The following is a 20,657-nucleotide window of genomic DNA, read 5'->3' on the forward strand; positions in this document are numbered from 1 at the left end:
ATCATTTTCAACTATTCGCACACAAATGCCACTAAATAACTAAAAAACGAGCAATTCCTTTTGAAAATATTCTAACGAATATCGATTCCCATGTTGCGAGACATTTATTAAAAGGACCATGTCACACCTTTAATAAACAAGAGACCAACAGGTCTTCTCGGTCACCCGAATATTAGTTAAAAAGTATCACTAGTCCCAAGGGCTACGGAATCCAGAAAGAAATCATGTTCTACACATCTAACCCAAATTCTAATGTTTAGCAGCATAAATCAAGATGTGTTCTTCGAACAAAAATACCCCTGAAAGTGTCCATACTTTGAAAGGCTTCACATACAATACTGGGATTTATCAGCCTGAAAGACCTACCTCAAATAGTTCAGGAGATATTGTATAGGTCAGATTTTTATTGAAAGTAGGTCAAACATTCAGGTCAAGATCACACACCAATGCATCACAGGAAAGGTCTTTCTGTAAAAAATGTATACACAAAATATGAAAGCCCTAGCCTAAATAGTTCTCGAGATGTTTTTAAAGATTTTCCCCATAACACATTGATCTGCCATTGTGGCCAAACCCTACCCCCAGGGACCATGAATTGCTCATATTTGGATCTACTCTAAGTCAGGAAGCTTTCATATAAATTTGAACTTTTCTGGCCCAGTGGCTTTTGAGGAGAATTTTAAAGATTTTCCCCAAAATACTCCCAATGTAAAACTGATCTCCTATTGTGATCCCACCCTACCCCCATGGGCTATGATTTGAACAAACTTGAAACTTCACTATGAAAGGCGAAGATAACGAACAGTATGTCAGGAAGCTTTCATGTAAATTTCAACTTTTCTGGCCCATTGGTTCTTGAGAAGAATTTTAATTGATTCCATTTTCGTGATTATCTCCCCTTTAAAGGAGTCTTGGCCCTTCAATTGAACAAACTTGAATCCCCTTTACTCGTGGATGATGTGTACCAAGTTTGATTGAAATTGGCCCAGCGGTTCTGGAGAAGAAGATGAAAATGTGAAAAGAGGTAGCTCAAGAGAGCTTTAAACTCAGATGAGCTAAAAAGTTATGGCCCGAAGAAACTTTGTAGAGAAGCAGAAGAAGAATTCACATTAAAACAATGTCCCCCTTCTGGGAAGGGGAAACAGAATTCTCTATACTACACAATTATCTCATTGACACCAGTCCCCGATTTATGCCACACACAACAAATTCTCTATACGATATACAAATTCTCCATACGACATATAAATTCTCTATACGACATACAAATTCTCTATACGACACAATTCTCTCACTGACACCAGTCCCAGAGTACGACAAACAACAGACTCAAAAGATATTATCACATTTATTACAAGTATCATTTCATAATTGACTGATCAAAATCTGAGTTATAAAGCTGTACGATCCATAGATTTTTTTTCTATTGCCAATAGGAAGGAAAATGAAATTGTTGGGGGACTCAATAAAGGCAGCACAATGTGTTAGAAAACTGAAGAGAAAAAGAACATGCATTTGGTTTGGACTTGTGGGCTTTCAATTCTTCATAGGCAAACGATTTCGGCAAAATACAAATGTGTTGACTTCGTTAAACTGTTCATCAATGTCAACAACAGCATCTCATTGTTGTGACAAAATGCACAATTTCTTACCATTTAATACTTTCTCACCACAGTGGTTATAAATTGAATAATTTAAACACATGTATGCCTAGTTTTGACATACACAAGATTTTTATTGTGTCAAATGGGGTGGGTCATACAGTTTTAATTGGACATGTATGTATGAATGTTTTCCTGATGAAATGGGAAAGAAGAGGACAATCTCTTTTCCTATATGAAACAAACATTGCATGTGAATTTCATTACAATATGAACTGCCATTGTTGGCTTCTTGATACAAATAAACCACTATTTTTTTAAAACTTAAGGAAGGGACCTAGTCCTCCAACTCTTATTTCCTCCAACCCCCCCAACCCCCCAAACAATTTCTAATACACCTAACACATTGTTCATTACCACAACATAAAGTTCAAACATTAAAGAGATGCATGATGTAAACACACAATAAAATGAGCATGTAATGAATAGTTTAAAAAACAAAGAAATTCCTCTGGTAATTTCTCTTTGAAGTCCGGGCGTCTGTACTCTCTCTGAACTCCAAGGTCTTACTGAATCTCCAGTTCATTTGAAGATGATAGTATTAAAACACAAACAAAGAAAACTGTCATCGTCTGTTATAGCAGATAGTCCAGTTCGTATCTGACGTAGTTATTTTTGTGGTCGTTTGGAACTCTGGGATAGGCAGGGATCATGCCGTCCTGAGCACCAATGTACACCGTGTTGTACACCTTCCAATAAACGTCGCGGACTTTTCGGGCTGGATGGAACAGACCCTGAAATGAACGATACATAATTATCTATTAGCCTCTGTATCTTAAGAAACACATGAATCACTTTTACTTTTTGATTCACATGAATCTAGCAAAGCAGCAGGAATGTCCTACTGTGTTATAGGCATACTTTGTTATATTCAATGATTCATTACCCTTATCTGTGTGGGAAATAAAATAACTAGTCCATTATAGGCTTATTTAGTATTTAGTATAGATATGTTTACTGTATAAGTCTATTTAGTATATACTATAGATATGTTTTACTGTATAAGTCTATTTACTATAGATATGTTTTACTGTATAAGTCTATTCATTATTTAGTATAGATATGTTTACTGTGTAAGTCTATTTACTATAGATATGTTTACTGTATAAGTCTATTTACTATAGATATGTTTACTGTACAAGTCTATTTACTATAGATACATGTATGTTTACTGTATGCAATAATTAATTATAAATTGATATCTCAGAGCAAAACCAGAGGCTGAGAGGAGATTTAATTAAAACATGTCAATGTAAGGAGAATTTATATAATATATAATTTTTGACACGTTTGTCCGCTACCTTCTGCTGTCTCTTACCTGTAGGGCGTATTGTAGAATTTTGGCTGGACCAATGCCAACACGCATCCCCTCAATAGATCCCATAAACGCCTGAACAACATGAGGGGAGGTCTCAAAAATGTTTGGCCACACATAATTCAACAGATGGGTGAGAGCATCTTCACATCCAAAGCCAAATACCCCCAGGGCAATGTGTTGTATCGCTGCCATAGACGTCTGCCTGTGCACTAGATCTCTGTAAATGGAAGACAAAAGTTTGCCAGCAATATGAATACATTAACCCTGTTTTTTTCTTGAGAATCCTTCATACAATACACATGTAAATTGACAGTAAATTGTGAGGGAGTTTCTCAGTGTTTTTATATTTACAGATTAACAGTAAATAGTGAGAGAGCTTCTCAGTGATTTTAAATTCACAATTTAACGGTAAATTGTAATCGAGATCTTGCCCGTTTCTAACCTGTCCATCAAAGCATCCTCCAGGAGTGGAGCCACAGCGTAGATGTAATCCTTGCCCATCTCCCCGATGTACTCGAACATGAAGGATAGAGATTTCAACACCCCGTTCTGCACATTCAGCTCGGGCACTCTGTATTCATTCATAAGCGCGGGGAGCACAGTAAAAGGGGAACATGTCTCTGCAACAATTGCTATGGCAACTGTTGTACACACTCTGTTCTGTCTCTCTTGAACTTTCAGGTTGTTTAGTAATGTGGCTAACACATCGTGTGGACTGGAAATAATATAAAACAGAGTTAATCGTAATGTGGCTAACACATTGTGTGGACTGGAAATAATATAAAACAGAGTTAATCGTAATGTGACTAACACATCGTGTGGACTGGAAATAATATAAACAGAGTTAATCGTAATGTGACTAACACATTGTGTGGACTGGAAATAATATAAAACAGAGTTAATCGTAATGTGACTAACACATCGTGTGGACTGGAGAGTCGGTGTCCGAGATCGATATATAAATACATGTATATCAGAAATGAAGGAAAAGACCCGCTATGGACACTAATCAAATTAAAATGAAATTAACACTGTAAAATCTAGCATATCTCTCAGAATTATTGTTTAATTGAGAAAAGACATCACATATTAACATCATAAAAAAGACATGAAATCGAGATGTTACTATGGAAACCTTTGAAACCCTGACAGTTGCCTCTGCCTTGTCCTGGTTACCACCACTAGTCAGGAGTGGAACAACATAAGAGGTGGCTTGCCTGTTGTCCTGACCCTATGTAGCCTTGTCATTCTCAAGAATGAGATCTAAAAGGCTAGCCCTCTGGGACACATTTTCATCAGATTCAAATCTATCATACATATAGACGCTATCACACAATTCTTTTTTTGTCCACCGATCCAAAAAATGAATAATTTGGCTGGAGATTTATATGTGTATATACACGACTATCAGCTGCTAAACTGACCAACACGAAACACTTACCCAATAGCTTTGGCAATGTAACCGAATGTATTGACGGTGGCCCTGCGGATAGCCTTCTTGTGAGCCTTCAGAAGCTCCAGTAACTCAAAGCAGATCCTCATCCACTCCCTGGCCGAGACGTACTCTGCCCCCCGGTCAGCAATCCTTCCCACCAGATCAATACAGTTCTCCTGCACCTTCTCATGTCTGTCAAACGATACAAATTACTGTGACCATTATCACTGCTTTTTAATGGCGACTATGTATAGTCAATCTCACACTATAATGATAAATATACTAGGCAGTCTTCATGAAAAACTTTCGTGAAGCACAGGCCCTTCGGGCCTCCCAGTATAATAATTTTGCAAGCCCGAACATTATTTTAATGGCCCAAAATATTTTTTCTAATTTAACCTCTTGCCATTTTCAAGGTGTTGCATGCTGATTCTACACTATAGATACATGTATGTTCTACTGTAGGAAAATACACAACTGACATTAAAAGGATTGAATATCTTATTTTATTTTTCAACATTTTAATCTCGCAGATGACATCAGCAGCTCATGTTCTACTTTGTTTTGTAAACACCACGTACAAATCATTTTGTTTTCTCCAGAATTAAATCTTAGCAAAGGCCCACCCTCGGTCCAATGGGGCATAGATTTTCGTTCTCTTTTCTCCTTGTATGACCAGTTGTTTTATTTGGATCTGATGGCTGTGATTGCGAAATATGCTTGTGAGGTTTTGAATTTCACGGACGAGTCCCCTCCCTACACAGGCACTGGAAGGTAATGTAAATATATAGTATGTGCATGTATTTTTTATACATGTATGCACATACTATATATTTACATTAACTTCCAGTGCCCGTGCCTCCCTATACTTCAGAAAAGGCAGCAAGGTTGATTGTTTTTCGATGCGGAAGTCTGAGTCAATCTCACGCTTTATATATAATATATACAACACATACAATAAAACATTTACAGGCCCACCGGACTCCTGGGTTAAATATTTTTAGAAGCCCGATCCCGATTTTACTGGCCTCGGGCCACCGGTTAACATAGAAGACTGCTAGGTATTGATGTTCATGTACAGCATATCCTAGAGTTGAGTGATATTACTGGTATATTGCAATATTTCCACTGACGAATCGCGATATGAAAACTGGATACCGGTATATCGTAACATATCATTCGACTACATGTATATGAAACACAGAACAAAGGCATTCTCTTATTCCAGTAGCTTAGTATGTTTAATTCAATCGTCAATACGGGAAACCGACATAGATTGCTAAATGGGGAAACAAGTATGTACAACGTATGAGACGGAAGGGATTTTCATGAAGCCATAAAAGAAGTTAAAATTTGAAAATGAAAAAGTTTAAAGCCTCATATTAAATCTTAAATGAGTATTGGAGTTTGTTTTGATGAGGATTTGACACAAACCTGTTTTTGAGGATTGGAGTGAGACGTGGCAGAAGGTCTTTAATAGGAGGAGTCATCTTGGTCATTCCGATGACATTAACAATGGCCTTAAGAGCACCTAGGATACTTCCCAATACCTCTGGGTATTCCTCTCCCAGGTACTCGTACAGCACCACCCCCAAGTGTCCCATCAACCGCTCCTGCAAAACACAGTTTCACTTCATACAACAAAATAAATGCAATGCACCTATCGTTAACTCTTCACTTTTAATGTATACAAGTTGTGTTTGTGAAATACTGATGCACTCCTATGGCACCAAAGTTGATAATGGGCCACGGTTAAAAGTTTTCAAAAGTATGTCAAACTCCAAGGTACAAATGATACACCATATCTAAATTAAATACAGAGGTGTAGTGATATATAAACTGCATGTTTCACAACTCACCTCCTGGCAGGTTTTCATGACGATTGCGATTCTGGAGATGAGATCAGCTGCCTGTTGACGTACTTTGGCAGACTTGTTGTTGAGACGCCACAGAATGGTACCACAGATCTGAGGGAGGTAAGGCTTCACGCGCTTACCCAGAGCATTCACCACCGTACCAAAGCCATTCAACATCACCACATCCTGCAAATGCACACAGTCAGAAGAACTTCATGAAGAATCAAACAAATTTTTTCTGCTAAAACTTAAATGTTTATGAAAGTTACACACTACATGTTTTCACTATTTCAGTCTGAACTTCTAATAACTAATTATTTAACTGCGTACACAGAGTAATCAATGTTTACCTCAGTAATCTGTTAACATACACAGTAGTTAATCTGTGTACACAGAGTCATCAATGTTTACCTCAGTAATCTGTTAACATACACAGTAGTTAATCTGTCTACACAGAGTGATCAATGTTTACCTCAGTAATCTGTTAACATACACAGTAGTTAATCTGTGTACACAGAGTGATCAATGTTTACCTCAGTAATCTGTTAACATACACAGTAGTTAATCTGTGTACACAGAGTCATCAATGTTTACCTCAGTAATCTGTTAACATACATAGTAGTTAATCTGTCTACACAGAGTGATCAATGTTTACCTCTGTGGTCTGTTCCTGGAAGGCATACAGGATACCATCAATAAGCTGTTCCTCCAGACGAGAGTCAATGTCGGCTGCTCCGAGATTCCCCATGATCTTCTCAATGGTCTCCATGACCATCTTCCTGTACTGTTCAGCTTCATCCTTCAAATCATCTACGATTCTCTGGATGATCTCAGCGGCTCCAACTTTATTGGCAATCTCTACTGTGGTGTCCACCAGCTAAAACAGAAAAAAAAATCTTGTTAATTCCTTCTCTTTTCCTTCATTTTACATCAGAATTAACTGAAATGTACATTACTGTGCAGTGACCTAAATCTAAAGTGCGACCCACCCTCTACCAAAGATGTATCAGCTAACAAAGTTTGATGATTCTTGGTCTCATGTTTTAGTTAAGAGCCAGAAACGAAGCGGGACAGATGGACGAACATGATCGCCATACCATAATATGTCCCATCTTCGATGGGCGTAAAATAATTTGTTTTATTTGATCATAATTGATTGGGAAGTTACCTCTCCTTTTCCTGGCCAATTATCTGTAAAGTTATATCAGCTTTGCAATGACAGTAAATATATGTAGATTCTACTACATAAACCTTTCTTTACACACTTTTAATATTAATTCTACTCATAATACACTGCACATCTTGCATGATTTCGTTCCCCGTTAACAAAAATGTATTCGGCAAATTGATCAACGTTCAACTATACTTCTCCTAACATACATTTGTATATGTACAGTACATCAGGTTTTGATTTGATGTAACTGTAAAGTTACATAATCCATTTTGTTCCAATTTTAGCATGTTTATTTTTTTGTGAAATAAAAATGATTTAGAAAATTGCCAAAAACTAGATCATTGTGACCCCCTGGACACTGGGTATAGTTCATACTGTACAGTTATATATTGTGATACGAAACCTTTACAAACCTATACGTTACTACATTGTATATATCATTTCATGTTAAGACTAAATAGTAGATTGATCAACAACACATTTCTGAATGACCATGTGCTTTGAATAAAAATTAACTGCATTGCTATTGGTAAGATACCGTTTTTGACTACAGAACTGAAAATTGATCACACCTGTCTATAATTTCGTCTGTCCAAAGCCATTCTCTGATTCCAAAAATGTTTGAAGAACGGAGGCAGGATTTCATCCTTGATATACTGAGGTGCCACACCATCTGTTGCACAGCACTGCTTCACCACCTACAGTACATACCAGACATAAGTACATACGAGACATAAGTACATACGAGACATAAGTAAATACGAGACATAAGTACATACATGTACGAGACATAAAGTAACAATGTATACAGTCTTTGTTAGCTAGGACATTAATGACAAATTTCATTGCAAACTTTTCATATTCGTATTTGATGCTCCATATATACATGTACATAAATGCTACTGTTAAGTTTGAATTCATTGCATTGCTTAATGATGCATCACATAAATATAAACAGAGTACAAAAACAAAGATCCTGCTAACCTTTAAGACGATTTTCTTCATTTCCTCGTCAGGAGACTGGAACTCTCTCTTTAAGATGAGCATGACTTCTCTGGTGTAGTAGTTGGCATATTCAGCATCCATCAATGGGATCAGGTAACCGATGGCCTTCAGGAACGCCGCTAAACCCTGAAAAACACGACCAAGGTAAAACATTAGAATGACCAAGGTAAAACATTAGAAAACATGACCGAAGTAAAACATTATACACGACGGCATCACTGAAACTTAATTCAACATGTTCTTTTAATAATAGCAGATTTCAATGAACCAAATCAATAATTATCAGATTATAATCCAATACATGACTTCAAGCTGAGTAATGACTTTTAAATTTCCTGTAGAACTTGTATAATTTACTCGTACATTACAGTGCTTGGTGATAATGGTTATCATTTATTGGATCACAGAATCAGGCCTTTCATAAGGAGCCTGTATATACAATGTACATGTACACTTTAACCTGCCTACAATGACTTGTTTCTGATCAAACAAAAACCCCAATTCAATGGGCATTTGCTTGTTAAAATTCCTATTACATGTGTTTGATGAGGTACATCGTGAATTAGCCTACCTTCCCTCTGTGTTGCCTGATACCCTTCCAAAGAGGTTTGAGGACGCTGTCAAAGGACTCAATACCATAGGGTGTGGCGGCCTCAGCCAGTGCAGCCAGGGCCAGGGCCGTGATGGTGCGGACCTTCTGCTGCTCGTCCACCAGTCCTGTCAGTCAAAAGTAACAAACATCAAGATTACCAATTCACAGTGATGCTTTAAAGCTAGAACAATGCGAAGATTTTGTTAAAGCAGCAAATTCTTAATGAAAACACACTGTCAATATTGCAGACTACACATTCATAATGAAAATCTAAGAAACAATTGATTGAAGTGGCCAACCCTCTCACCATGTTCAATGATCTCAACGAGGTTCTTCAAATGTGGCAGGATAGCACATCCCATGAGGATGGCAATCTGTTGTACAATCTTAATTCCTGTGTGTCTCGCCTGCCAAGACTTTTTGCTCTTACACACAGCTTTCAAAAATGGCAGTAGTGATGGAATTCCCAGGGCAGAGGCTACAACAGCGAAGGCCCTGGCTGTGGTGTTACGCACGTATTCATCCATGTTGTCGATGTCTGGTCTCATTGTGGAGATCATAGTGGCCAGACCAGCAGCCTGTAACAAAGATTCATCATTTATTGACAGTACTAACCAAATTGATAAATCTTACATGCATCAGAAGACACTTGGGGTTCATCTATATCGATAAGTAGAAGTTAGAAACCTACATTAGGTATCCAGTGATGGCATTCATGCTATTCACCACAAATCAATTTACTAAAAACATTATTTCCTTTAAGATGCAAACAACAAACTGGAATCCAAAAGAGATAAAACTCCCCCAACTAAACCTAATACATCTTTTCATTAAAACGTTTTGTAACATTTAAGAATGGTTCACCAGTAGCTTACTTTGGCCAGGTTAGAGATGATTTCTCGACCTTCCACTCTGGCATAATAATCTTCATCGATCAGCAGAGGTTCAATCACCACCAAGATCTTGTGGACGTACGGCCGAACAAGGTCGTCCAGTTTGTACAGAATTCGGTCAATGACCTTGACCAGCAAATGTCGTTCCTGGTCTTCCAAAGTGGGGGACATAAGAAGGGGCAGGATCTGATTGAACAGTGGACCTGCTCCAAATTCTCGGGCCTTATCCGTAATCTGTCGGAGAGCTGCCTATAATGGAACAAAGAATATTAATCCACACAGTAACTCATTAAGCTAAGTGGTAATTAATACTGGTATAAACTAAATAACAACTAAACTTTAAACTATTCATTGAGATTCCTATCCTTTAAGGTATATGTGCTGTATTATTGAAGTATTTTTGCGATGTTGGAAACCAGATCAAAATTTTGTCAGTATGATAAACTATAAAAATTAATAGTGTCTAACAATTTTGACAAATCATTGATTGGTATATTAATGAAGTTCTGTATTTTCAATGCAAGTTCAAAACAGGGATTTTCGAATGCATATCTATGAAAAACTGATTACAAAAATAACATAGGAAGAGGATTTCGTTTAAACAGCAGACCCGTATATACTTCCATATCTCCTTATTTGAACATACCTTCCTCATAGGTGGTGTTCCATTCTTGATTTTCAGAAGTAATTTCATGATTTTTCTTTCTTTCTGTTCCTCTGGGGATAGAGTTTCTTCGTCTACTTCGACCTGAACAAAGATAATGATTTCTTTTTTAGGTGATTTACATGGCTTATTGTGGCGGCCTGTTGTCACACAATGTAATACATACTATGTTTATTGTATATCAACTCTGTCCAACTCTTTGTGATTCCAAGTTTTGATTTGAATAAAAGTGCTGCTATACATCTATAATTCCAATGTAATTCATTACAATTGTTTTAATTGGACAAAAATTAAGCTAAATGAGAATTTACACATCAAAGAATCCAAAAATGTTATGCATACTTACACACTTAAAAACAAATAACATAGTGCGGGGAAACTTCAAATTTTTGAAATTGATAATACAGGGAACGAATTGGAATTATAACAATTTATTGATGTGTAAACTCTGGACATTTTATTTGCACATTTATTCAGTTTGTTCAATAGTAAACTGTTCAGAGTTTACACATCGATAAATTCTTAAAATAGAATGTTTAATCCTATAATATTGTTTCCTAAAAAATACAAAAAAATTAATCTAATACAATAAAACTGTTATCCATAATTTTTTTCTTTTGTCAAATTTGGAAAACTGGCTGGCAGCATATTTTGTCATACAATGTACAACCATTTACAAGTAAATGTAATGGATATGACGAAAATGCCATGTTTTTTTTTGGTTTTTTTTTTTTTGGTTGTTGCTTTTTTTCTATTGGTGATGGTATCATTGAGTGGTAAAATTTTGTGAATTTATATGTTTTAACTGGTGATGGGTGTATGGTGTGTGTGTGAATAAGTGATTTATGCTGCCCTTCCCCAGGTAGATCTAAATAAAATGGTCTTTACGATACCCACCAGAAGTTTGTCAAAGTACTGCATGTCATCGGGTTTCATCATGGGCAGGTTTCCCTTGGGCTGCATGTCCACGATCTGGGTCTTTGAATCAGGGGTCTGCATTTTGAAGCCCACAGGGGTACCAGCCATAGGTGTGGGTGTGGCAATCAGCTTCCTTGCAGGGGTCCTTATGGGAATATACCCTGCTGGGGGTTGTAGAACCTAAATAAGAAAAAACGAATTCCCTCTCACATGCATGTATGTATACACATGGTTTATAAAAACCCAGTAATTCTTAACACTATTATTCATCTTCTTTATAAAAATAATACAACAGACCATAAAGACACAAAATCAAGTGAATGTCTTCATTATATGTGTTCATAACCACTATGCTACCAACATGTATGTATTCATTGGTTTCTCTACAGAGTCAATCTTTTATCCTAGTTTACGTCTAAAGATTCTGATATAAATGTACAGTCTACTCCACTTATATTGAAGTCATCTATATTGAATTATCTTTTATACTGAAGTAAAAATAAATCCCCAGTAAAATTACTTATAGTTCAACATTAGTTACATAGAACTGTGGATATAATGAACAATTCAGGCTGGTCCCCTGAATTTCAATACACATGTATCTGGAGTAAACTAAAATAAGCAAATTAAAATCTGACTGCTAGCACAAGCATCAAATACAGAATGTACATTGTACCTTGTAACCAGGAGGGAATAAAGAGTCCAGTTCGTCATCCGACAGGGGTCGATTTCTCTCGTCAATTTCCCTCTGCCATGTGTACGCCTGTAGCTGTTCTGGTGTCATAGACATCAGGTGACCGGGTGTGGGCGTCGCCATTGCCATAGCTTTGGGTCCAGTTGGTGTTGTACCGCTGGGGGTGATCCCACCCGGTGTAAACCCACTCGGAGTTGAACCTCCTGGGGTAAAGCCACTGGGTGTAGACCCACCTGGGGTTTGATTACCTGATGTGATATAGAGAGCAATGAACATATTTTCACATATTTACTGTATGTACATGTATTTCATAACATTAATCCTCAAACAATAAGATGCATCCTGGTACAAACACGTATGAATGAGTGCATATTCATTAAAGTATGTGTAGACAAATATATATACATATATATACCTGGAGTCATGCTAGGTGTCATAGCACTGGGGGTCATTGATGGAGTGTGGGCCCCAGGGGTCTCATCCCATCGGGACCGTCTCTTGCTAGCCCCTGGGGTGGGGGTGTCCTGAATTAGATCACCTCCTCTGTCAGTTTTGGGGGTCTCTGCCCAGCCACTACCATGCCCTGGAGTTTCTGTAATCCAACATTAAACAGTGAAGTACATGAACTTTTTCATGCATACATCTAAGATTAAACTTTAACGTTATAAATGAAGATTACTCTATATATCTAAAAGAGGCAAATCAGAAACTAAACTCATTACATTAAGCTTCCTTACCCCTCTCAGTTCTAGGTGTTTCATCCCAGCGATTTCTCCGCGCACTGGGTGTGTTCTGATGACCTGGTGTGGCATCTCTCCCCGGGGTGGTGGCCCCTGGGGTGAGGTGTCCAGGGGTTGCATCCCACATCCTGGTACTCTGTCCAGGGGTGGCACCTGGAGTCTCTGCTCCAGTCTTGCGTCCTGGCGTTTCGTCCCAGCGGGTGTTTGATGGCGTTTCTGCAGCGTCCCAAGTAGTCTTGGCTTTCTTGGCACTCGAGTCGTCCGTAGCCTGGTCCCAGCGCCGCTTCTTTTTCTCTGCAGCAGCGGCTGCTGCTTGTTTCTGCGAGTCACTGCCATTCACTACACGCAGTTCACCCGCTTTGGCTTTTTCTTTCAATTGCTTTTCATAGGAATCCTATGCATAAAAAAATATCCATGTTAATTTTTTAGCAGACAATAATATTTTTACGAAATTTGCCTTGTGATAGGAAAACTTATATTTTGTACAGTACAATAAATATTAAAATCAAATACCTTTGTTATTAATTCCAAATTAATCTGTTAATTTTTCAAACTGTCCCTCATCGACTAAATATCTTTAATACACTTTGCAAATGCAATTCTTGGCCATTCACAGGGAATAGTTCATTAAGGCTAGAACTTGAAAGATGTTTGCCTTTGCCAAACTAACTGAAAACATTTTCCCAACCTTAAAAAAAAAGGTTTTAACACCTTTTTAATCAAGATTATTTGTCATAGTTTAACCTCTGACCTTTGGATCTAAAAGTCAATAATGATTATGCTCTTCTTAAGCAAAAGCGGACAACATCTTCATTTATTTAAAGTATTCTGACCCTGACCTTTGACATTGTGACCTCAAAATCAACAAAGGTAATCTACTCCTTTGAGGGTACCAATGTACCAAGTTTGACGACATTATTTTTTTTATGTTCATGTAATTAAACCCTAAACCTTTTGATTACAAAATTAAGTCATTTACTCATCTGGGGGTACCAATGTTCCAAATTTGATGTCTATGAAGCAAAGGGTCTCCAGATATTGAGCAAATAGCACTTGGTTTACTGACCGACAGGTGCAAACTAACACACACCTTTTCAAAGGGGGTCAAAAGGGGGGGGGGGGGGGGGGGGGGGCATGGGGCATAAAACAGGCACATATCTGTTCCCTTCTCCATTCCACCAACAAATAGGTCATTGGACATAATGAGAAGAACATTTGTAAAAATAAAATTCATATACAACTGATGAGTTTTCTTAAAACAGGTGTATATTCTGCATTAGATTTCATGGGTATTCAATTTCCGGGGTACCTCTATCCCCTATCCCATGAATTTCAAATCACTAAGAAATACACAACTTATAAAATGTTCCATTGTACAGAGAAACAAAATCTGTGAAATGACATCCATTTAAAGCTCAATAATCCATAATCAAAGTAATTAAACAGCATAAAACTGTACTGTATGTTGACTGAAATCCCTCAAATTCAACAGAATAAGATTTTATGTAAACTGAAATCCCTCACATTCAACAGAATAAGATTGTATGTAAACTGAAACCCCTAAAATTCAACAGAATAAGATTGTATGTAGACTGAAATCCCTCAAACCCTGCAAGAGAGGCAACAGTAACACCGATATGTAGATATATCAGACACCCTCACCCCCTTGCCCCCCAAAAATGGACTGAATGACTTGCAAATGCACTTTACTGCACACATGGAAAGGTGGAATTATAAGTACATGTACCTTTTCTCTGTCCAAAGCTGAGCTCATCATGAGCTTGGCAAATGTTCTATCATTAACATCCGGAGTCTTCCCACCTGCAATTAGAAAGCAGAATGTCACGACAGTGCCGTGACATAAACATTTATAAGTAAAGTTCAGTTAACACATGACTACACATGCAAAAAAAAACTTTCATGGAGTTTGACAAATGCAGACATCAATATCAGCTGATCAATCTTTCTAACCATCTCAAATAGGTTTCTCAATTTACAAACAAGTCAACGATCCATACAATGCCGGTAATATTGTATTACATCAAAAAACTTATTTTAAAGCTATAAATATCCATTCAACCACAAAATCAAATGATTATTTTTTTCAGAAAAACAAACCCTCTATTTCAGACCCCTACCCGAGTCAAATTTGTTTTCTGCATCTTGTCAAACTGCCATGACAACATGAAATGTACATATCTTGGTCTTAGTGAGGGGAGAGGGAGGCAGCCAAAGTTGAAATTGAAATATATATTTTCTTCATTTGTTCTTCACTTTCTACTCTGACCAACATGTGTACATCATAACATATTTGTATGTCAGCACATTTGTTATACGTACGCTACTGGACCCCACACACAGCATCTCCAGTCAATGGAAATAAGCATGGCCTAAAATTAGTTGTCCATTCATATTAGTCTGTCAATACATCAACCTACATAATATGCTCCAAGTTCATCCAAAAAAAATTCAAATTACCATTGAAAAATGACTTTAAAAAAGATCATGAATACATAAATTGTTTTTAAGCATTTTGTTTCAAAAACATTTTCTTTATACAATCACTCTGACTGCAGAGTTATGTAAACAGTATGTAAACCTCTCTAACTCTTAGACGTCAACATTATCTGCTCAAATCTCCTGAGGAGCTGTCAAAGGAAAGATAACTGCGATTAGTCTCGAGTTTGTGGAAGGGAATCCAAATCACATAGTTTTACAATTGGTTTATTCAGAATAAACATGTCTTGCTCTTGTCCTAAATAACTGAGCATTTGCAAAAACACAAACTGATTTTTTTCTATGTGACCAATGGATATGATTGCATTCAAAGCATGTGCACACTTTACAGAAGCTGTGTAAAAAGCCTCTCCTAACCATTACTTCACAAACAAGGTTACACCGATACACTTCACATGAATTCAGACACAACACCCTCAATCTCTCATCCGCGTATCTTCTTTTAAATTCTCAACAATTCAAAATGGAAAAGTATAATCGAAATATCAACTTCAATGAAAAATAAATTGGGCTATTCAAAATAAAAGATGAAAAAGACATATACTATATATATCAATGGTAATACTTTGCACATCCATAACTAAGGTGTCTTCTTATACACAACATAAACTTGTCCTTTTTTCAAATAAATCAAAAGATCCTATACTAGTGCATTCCCGCTTAGCTTCTCGTGTCAACACATCTTACTGTAACATTTATTGCAAGACAGCATGACTAAAAACGTCATGTAACATTCTAATGGAAAAATAATCTGTGTACCACTTAAAACAGATTAACCCAACAATTCATCTTCAAGCATTAAATAAGACTACAAATGTCACATATCTTTGTCTTAATTCTCTACATCAAATTCAGCTGATATGCAGTTATTTTCTTTATAAAAATAAAAACGAGTTCAACTTCGTTGCAACTCGGCTAAAAATTCTCCATTAATAACTTATTTAATACTTGAAGTTTTCCTTATATACCACAGGATACACGTACAAACATTGTCACATGGACAAATACTAACCATCAGCAAATGGATCGTAGCGTTCAGGGGAGATTATCCTGTTCTTCAGCTGTGCTCTATATGTCCCTTCCCTATCCCGGATCCTCTGTGGTCTGTGTTCTTGCATGGGATCAAAATCCTATAAAAAACAGGATCTCTTAATCATCATAACACATGCAATACAGACCTATACAAATTCTTTCTATCAATTTTTTCAGTGTTCACGACTGAAGAATTTGCTATTTATTTCTCATTAACTGTAACAATACAATACACTAATTAAGAAACATTTTAAATTGCTAAACTATGCTACATATTCATACTGTCTGTACAACAATTAATGTGTATATCTGAGAAGCTTTACAGAACATATACACGGTAATAATGAATTTCGACTTGACTCTCCTACCTTGTCATTCAGTGTATCATTGAGGAAATTCAGGGGGGCTGTGTAGGATGAAAGCTTTGGCTGAAAAGCGGCGCTGGCATCTTCCTCATCCTTAAATAAAACAATAATGTGAAAATTCTGATGTACAGGTCAGGAATAAATTCTTTTAGAATGTTTTGACAATTATGTACTACCAAGCATTCTTCACAGGGTTCTCCTTACATTTAAAAGTATTACTATAAAAATTCCAAAATATTTCTAGAATTGCACGCATGCATAGTTTTACAGTTTGTTATGGGTGCTATTGGCAACTCTCCTCAACTATAAATAAAAACGCTACGATCTAATGTCTGAAATCCAGGAATGGCTCCTAATGGCTTCCAAAGGAGGGAGGAGGCACTCACAACAGCTGCCTTAATCTAAATTCACCTGACACTTTGTAAATTAAGCCCTTTCTTGTCATTTATTTCAAGAAACTAACGAATATTAATGATTTAAAATGCAAGAACAGAAAGCTGACTTATATACCGAATTTCATTAATAACTGCTTACATCTCTTTCCTCACTTGCTGCAATGGATGTGTCATAACCAATCAGCGATGTCTTTCCCCCACTATATATATCTCGGTCGTAATGTCCTGCAGAGCCCAGGCCCACTCGCATCTCCTCATCTTCATCTAGTTCTACCCCCTTACTTTCAAGGGCCTTCTTCTTATTTTGTATATTTCGCACTTCCTCTTCAATGGCTACAGAAATCAAAACAAAAAAAAATATGAGATTACAATATTAGCTTTGACATGATGGGCATTGGTCATTCCACTGTATCTTATTCTACAATAGAAATTCACAATGCAACACATGGGTACCATGTATACATCCTTGTATTTAAAACAGCTAGTCAAGTTTCTTCATTCATAGTATTCAGTGTTTCCGTTAGGCCAAAAAAAATATATGTTGGTTTCCACTTTCACCTCAAAATTTCTAAGGGTTGGTAAGTAGGTAGTTTTTTGTTGTTGATTTTATAGGACAGTATATAGGTTGAACTATTTTAATGATTTAGTATATTCTACTATGCATAAAACATAGTGATTGTCTAGTATTAATCAAATAAAAGTTATATGATGAATCAATAATTTCCCGGAAGTAAATAAAAATAAAGGCAGCAGGGTTGGGCGGTCAAAACCGTCCCCGGTTTTAACCAGTGGTTTTAACCGTCCCGGTCAATACTCCCCAAGTGGTCAATAATGGTCAATTGTGATTTAAACTGTCCATTTCCCTATTTTTGTACATTTCTTGCAAAGATAAAGATAAATTAAGTCTTTTCATTATATGGATCAATTGTTGATTAATATTTTTCATTAGATAATCAAATGTAATTTCATAAGTTTAATACATTTGGTTTGCTGAAACTGACCGAAATATCTTCAGTACCAACCAGAAGGTCACAGTTCTATAGCATAGCTTGACAATTGGAGACAGACCTTTTACTACATGTACCTGGACAGATTAAGAATAAAAGGTAGCTGGACATTACCTGAACACAGGAAGCAAAGTTGACAGATCTATGTTAATAAGCATAGGCTGGGACCAGAGATGACCAGTGTGCCTGTTATTGTTATGAAAACATCACCAACACCAACCCACCCCCTCAAATGTTTATTCAACAGTTAAAATGAAGATTAATGAAACAATACTTATATAGGTAGTTCTCTTGTTAAACTAAGGAATTTGAACAGAAACTTTTACATCTTCCTCAATTCAACAGTCATTTGTACATTATTCATTTAATATTATGACTTATAAGTATATTATAAACTGATAGTGCATGTTATGAATTACAGTATTTACCATAATGGTCACTTAATTAAACATTTGAAATAAATAACACAGACTATAATGACCAAATAATCTTCAATCGACCAGTATTAACCAGTACTGACCGGTTTTAACCAGTATTGACCACCGGCCCGGTCAATACTCATATCGACCACTTTTTTGCCAACCCTGAAAGGCAGAGAAACAGTCTTATTTACACTGAAATAAAACGCCAACCGACAAATCGAGAAAACAATTACGTAGATGATCAGGAAAGACGTGGTATCAACCATTGGAGTTGGAAGTTTCGTCTGTAAAGGAACACCACTGAGCTTACTGAGTGACCGTAAAGCTCACTGGTTGTTTACATTGTAGACGTTCACAGATAAAATTTCACTTAAAAGCATACAGTCATGTCACCCAAGTGCACATTAATTGCTAGAACCGACCGAAGCTGAAAGTAAATTTCCAGACATGAATTATGAAGGACTGCTCCGAGATTCAGTGAAGGCGTCAGTCCAAATATTCAGCCGAGCCGAATCTCCGCCGAGATTTAATCGTACCTTGTTCATAATGAATGGTGTAGTAAAGAAAAACAGTAAAATGTCTAAATAAATAAATGAGTTAGGGAGTTTCTTTAAATAAAATAATTTATACTTTTTCACCAATTCAAATTTGTTGACTGATTTTATTCACATCTGTCTTAAATTGCAAAAAGGGATGTATTTTGCAAAGGGAACATAGATAATTTGAAAGTGTATTCTAAAATGTTTACAAACAACACTGTTTCTTTTATCTATGGCAGCTCAACAGACTATTACAGTGCAGTGTACTGCAGAGTCGAAAACTGTTGGTCCTGTCGGCAAGGCCGGTAAAAAATTCCCTGGACCGATAAATTGCTAGAAAATGTCGGTCCAAATGACCGTTTGAAAATATTGGCTGTGGTCTATTGGCTGTGGTCCGATTATTTTAGAGCTCGGGTTCGGGATGCACAAGTGAAAGTCACTCAAACAACATGGCCACACGGCCAATCAAATTTGTGAAAGGTTCTCTACCCAGGAAGAAAAAGCTCAGTGGTAGAGCGCTTGCTTCATAACTGGAAGGTCGTGAGTTAGAGTTCTGCTCATGCCATGGCCATGTCAGATCTAAGATGTAAATATATGCTCGCCAAATGTTTGGCATTTAGAAGTGAGAGTCACAGGTCTTTCGGATATGACCTCCAATGTTGTGGCAGGTTTTAATACGTTAAAGAACCCTCACTACTACGGTCTTTGAGTCAGAGTACAAAGCATAGGTCTAAATTTGTGGTATTTCACCCACAGCTGGTGACGTCTTAATAGGAGGGGAAATTCCTGACGTGATATAAAACAAACAACTTCGTAAGATAAGAAAAAAATGCTGATTCTGGACCACTTAAAAAATTACGAAGTCTTCCATGGTGTTACTCAAGTTGGCTGGAAAACTGACCGTATTTAGCTAGATATGAGTGGAAGATGCATTTCTGTTAAAACAATAAAAGGTGCAGTTCTTTTTTCTTTCTTTCTGTGCAATACAAGGTACATGTATCTGGTCTGAAAAAACTTTGTCTGGTCTGACAGAACCTTTAGCTCTGCCAGACCAAATGTCTGAGTGACAAGAGATTTAAAAATTTCGACAACTCTGGTACTGAAAAAATAAAAAATGTGAGGGTTTTGAGGTGTCTGTATTATCACTAGAATTAGAGCTGTCTAAGCTTCTATACTTAGAATTACAACGGTTACTTATAAACAGTGACATAAATAAATAAATCAACAATGTCATGGCTATGTCAGTTGCAAATTACATACTAAATTCATCAAAATAATTACGCACCTTCCCGTGTGAGGGCAGCCATTTTGTTTACCGTCGTTTTTTCTTAAACGTTCCCACAATGCATTTTAACGTTGCTCCAACGTTATAAGAACTAATTGCAATTTGGAGATTCAAGTAATTTTTCACTTTTATTCAGCGTTTAAAA

The 20,657-nt window shown here is 36.8% G+C and overlaps 1 protein-coding gene across 3 annotated transcripts; it reads right to left on the reverse strand.

Annotated features, from left to right (window-relative positions):
- Nucleotides 1–1,335: 1,335 nt before the first annotated feature.
- Nucleotides 1,336–20,627, reverse strand: LOC125665786 (splicing factor 3B subunit 1-like). 3 transcript variants are annotated; one of them, XM_048898659.2, is made up of 22 exons: nucleotides 20,513–20,627; nucleotides 17,399–17,592; nucleotides 16,868–16,957; nucleotides 16,480–16,597; nucleotides 14,698–14,771; nucleotides 12,948–13,344; nucleotides 12,626–12,802; nucleotides 12,193–12,458; nucleotides 11,496–11,696; nucleotides 10,581–10,682; nucleotides 9,917–10,183; nucleotides 9,349–9,619; nucleotides 9,021–9,166; nucleotides 8,429–8,575; nucleotides 8,017–8,142; nucleotides 6,926–7,147; nucleotides 6,274–6,456; nucleotides 5,849–6,027; nucleotides 4,421–4,606; nucleotides 3,422–3,694; nucleotides 2,980–3,196; nucleotides 1,336–2,395 (listed from the first exon to the last, which is right to left on the reverse strand). In XM_048898659.2, the coding sequence occupies exons 1-22, from the start codon at nucleotides 20,532–20,534 to the stop codon at nucleotides 2,237–2,239; spliced, it is 4,017 nt and encodes a 1,338-aa protein (XP_048754616.2). In that variant the 5' UTR covers nucleotides 20,535–20,627; the 3' UTR covers nucleotides 1,336–2,236. The 3 variants fall into 3 exon arrangements, with proteins under 3 accessions (XP_048754616.2, XP_048754617.1, XP_056007086.1); XM_056151111.1 differs by lacking the exons at nucleotides 1,336–2,395; nucleotides 2,980–3,196 and having other exon boundaries at nucleotides 3,662–3,909; XM_048898660.2 differs by lacking the exons at nucleotides 16,480–16,597; nucleotides 16,868–16,957; nucleotides 17,399–17,592; nucleotides 20,513–20,627 and adding an exon at nucleotides 15,291–16,375.
- Nucleotides 20,628–20,657: the final 30 nt, after the last annotated feature.

The sequence above is a fragment of the Ostrea edulis genome, chromosome 10 (assembly GCF_947568905.1).
Source record: "Ostrea edulis chromosome 10, xbOstEdul1.1, whole genome shotgun sequence".
In the NCBI taxonomy this organism is placed as follows: Eukaryota; Metazoa; Mollusca; class Bivalvia; order Ostreida; family Ostreidae; genus Ostrea; species Ostrea edulis.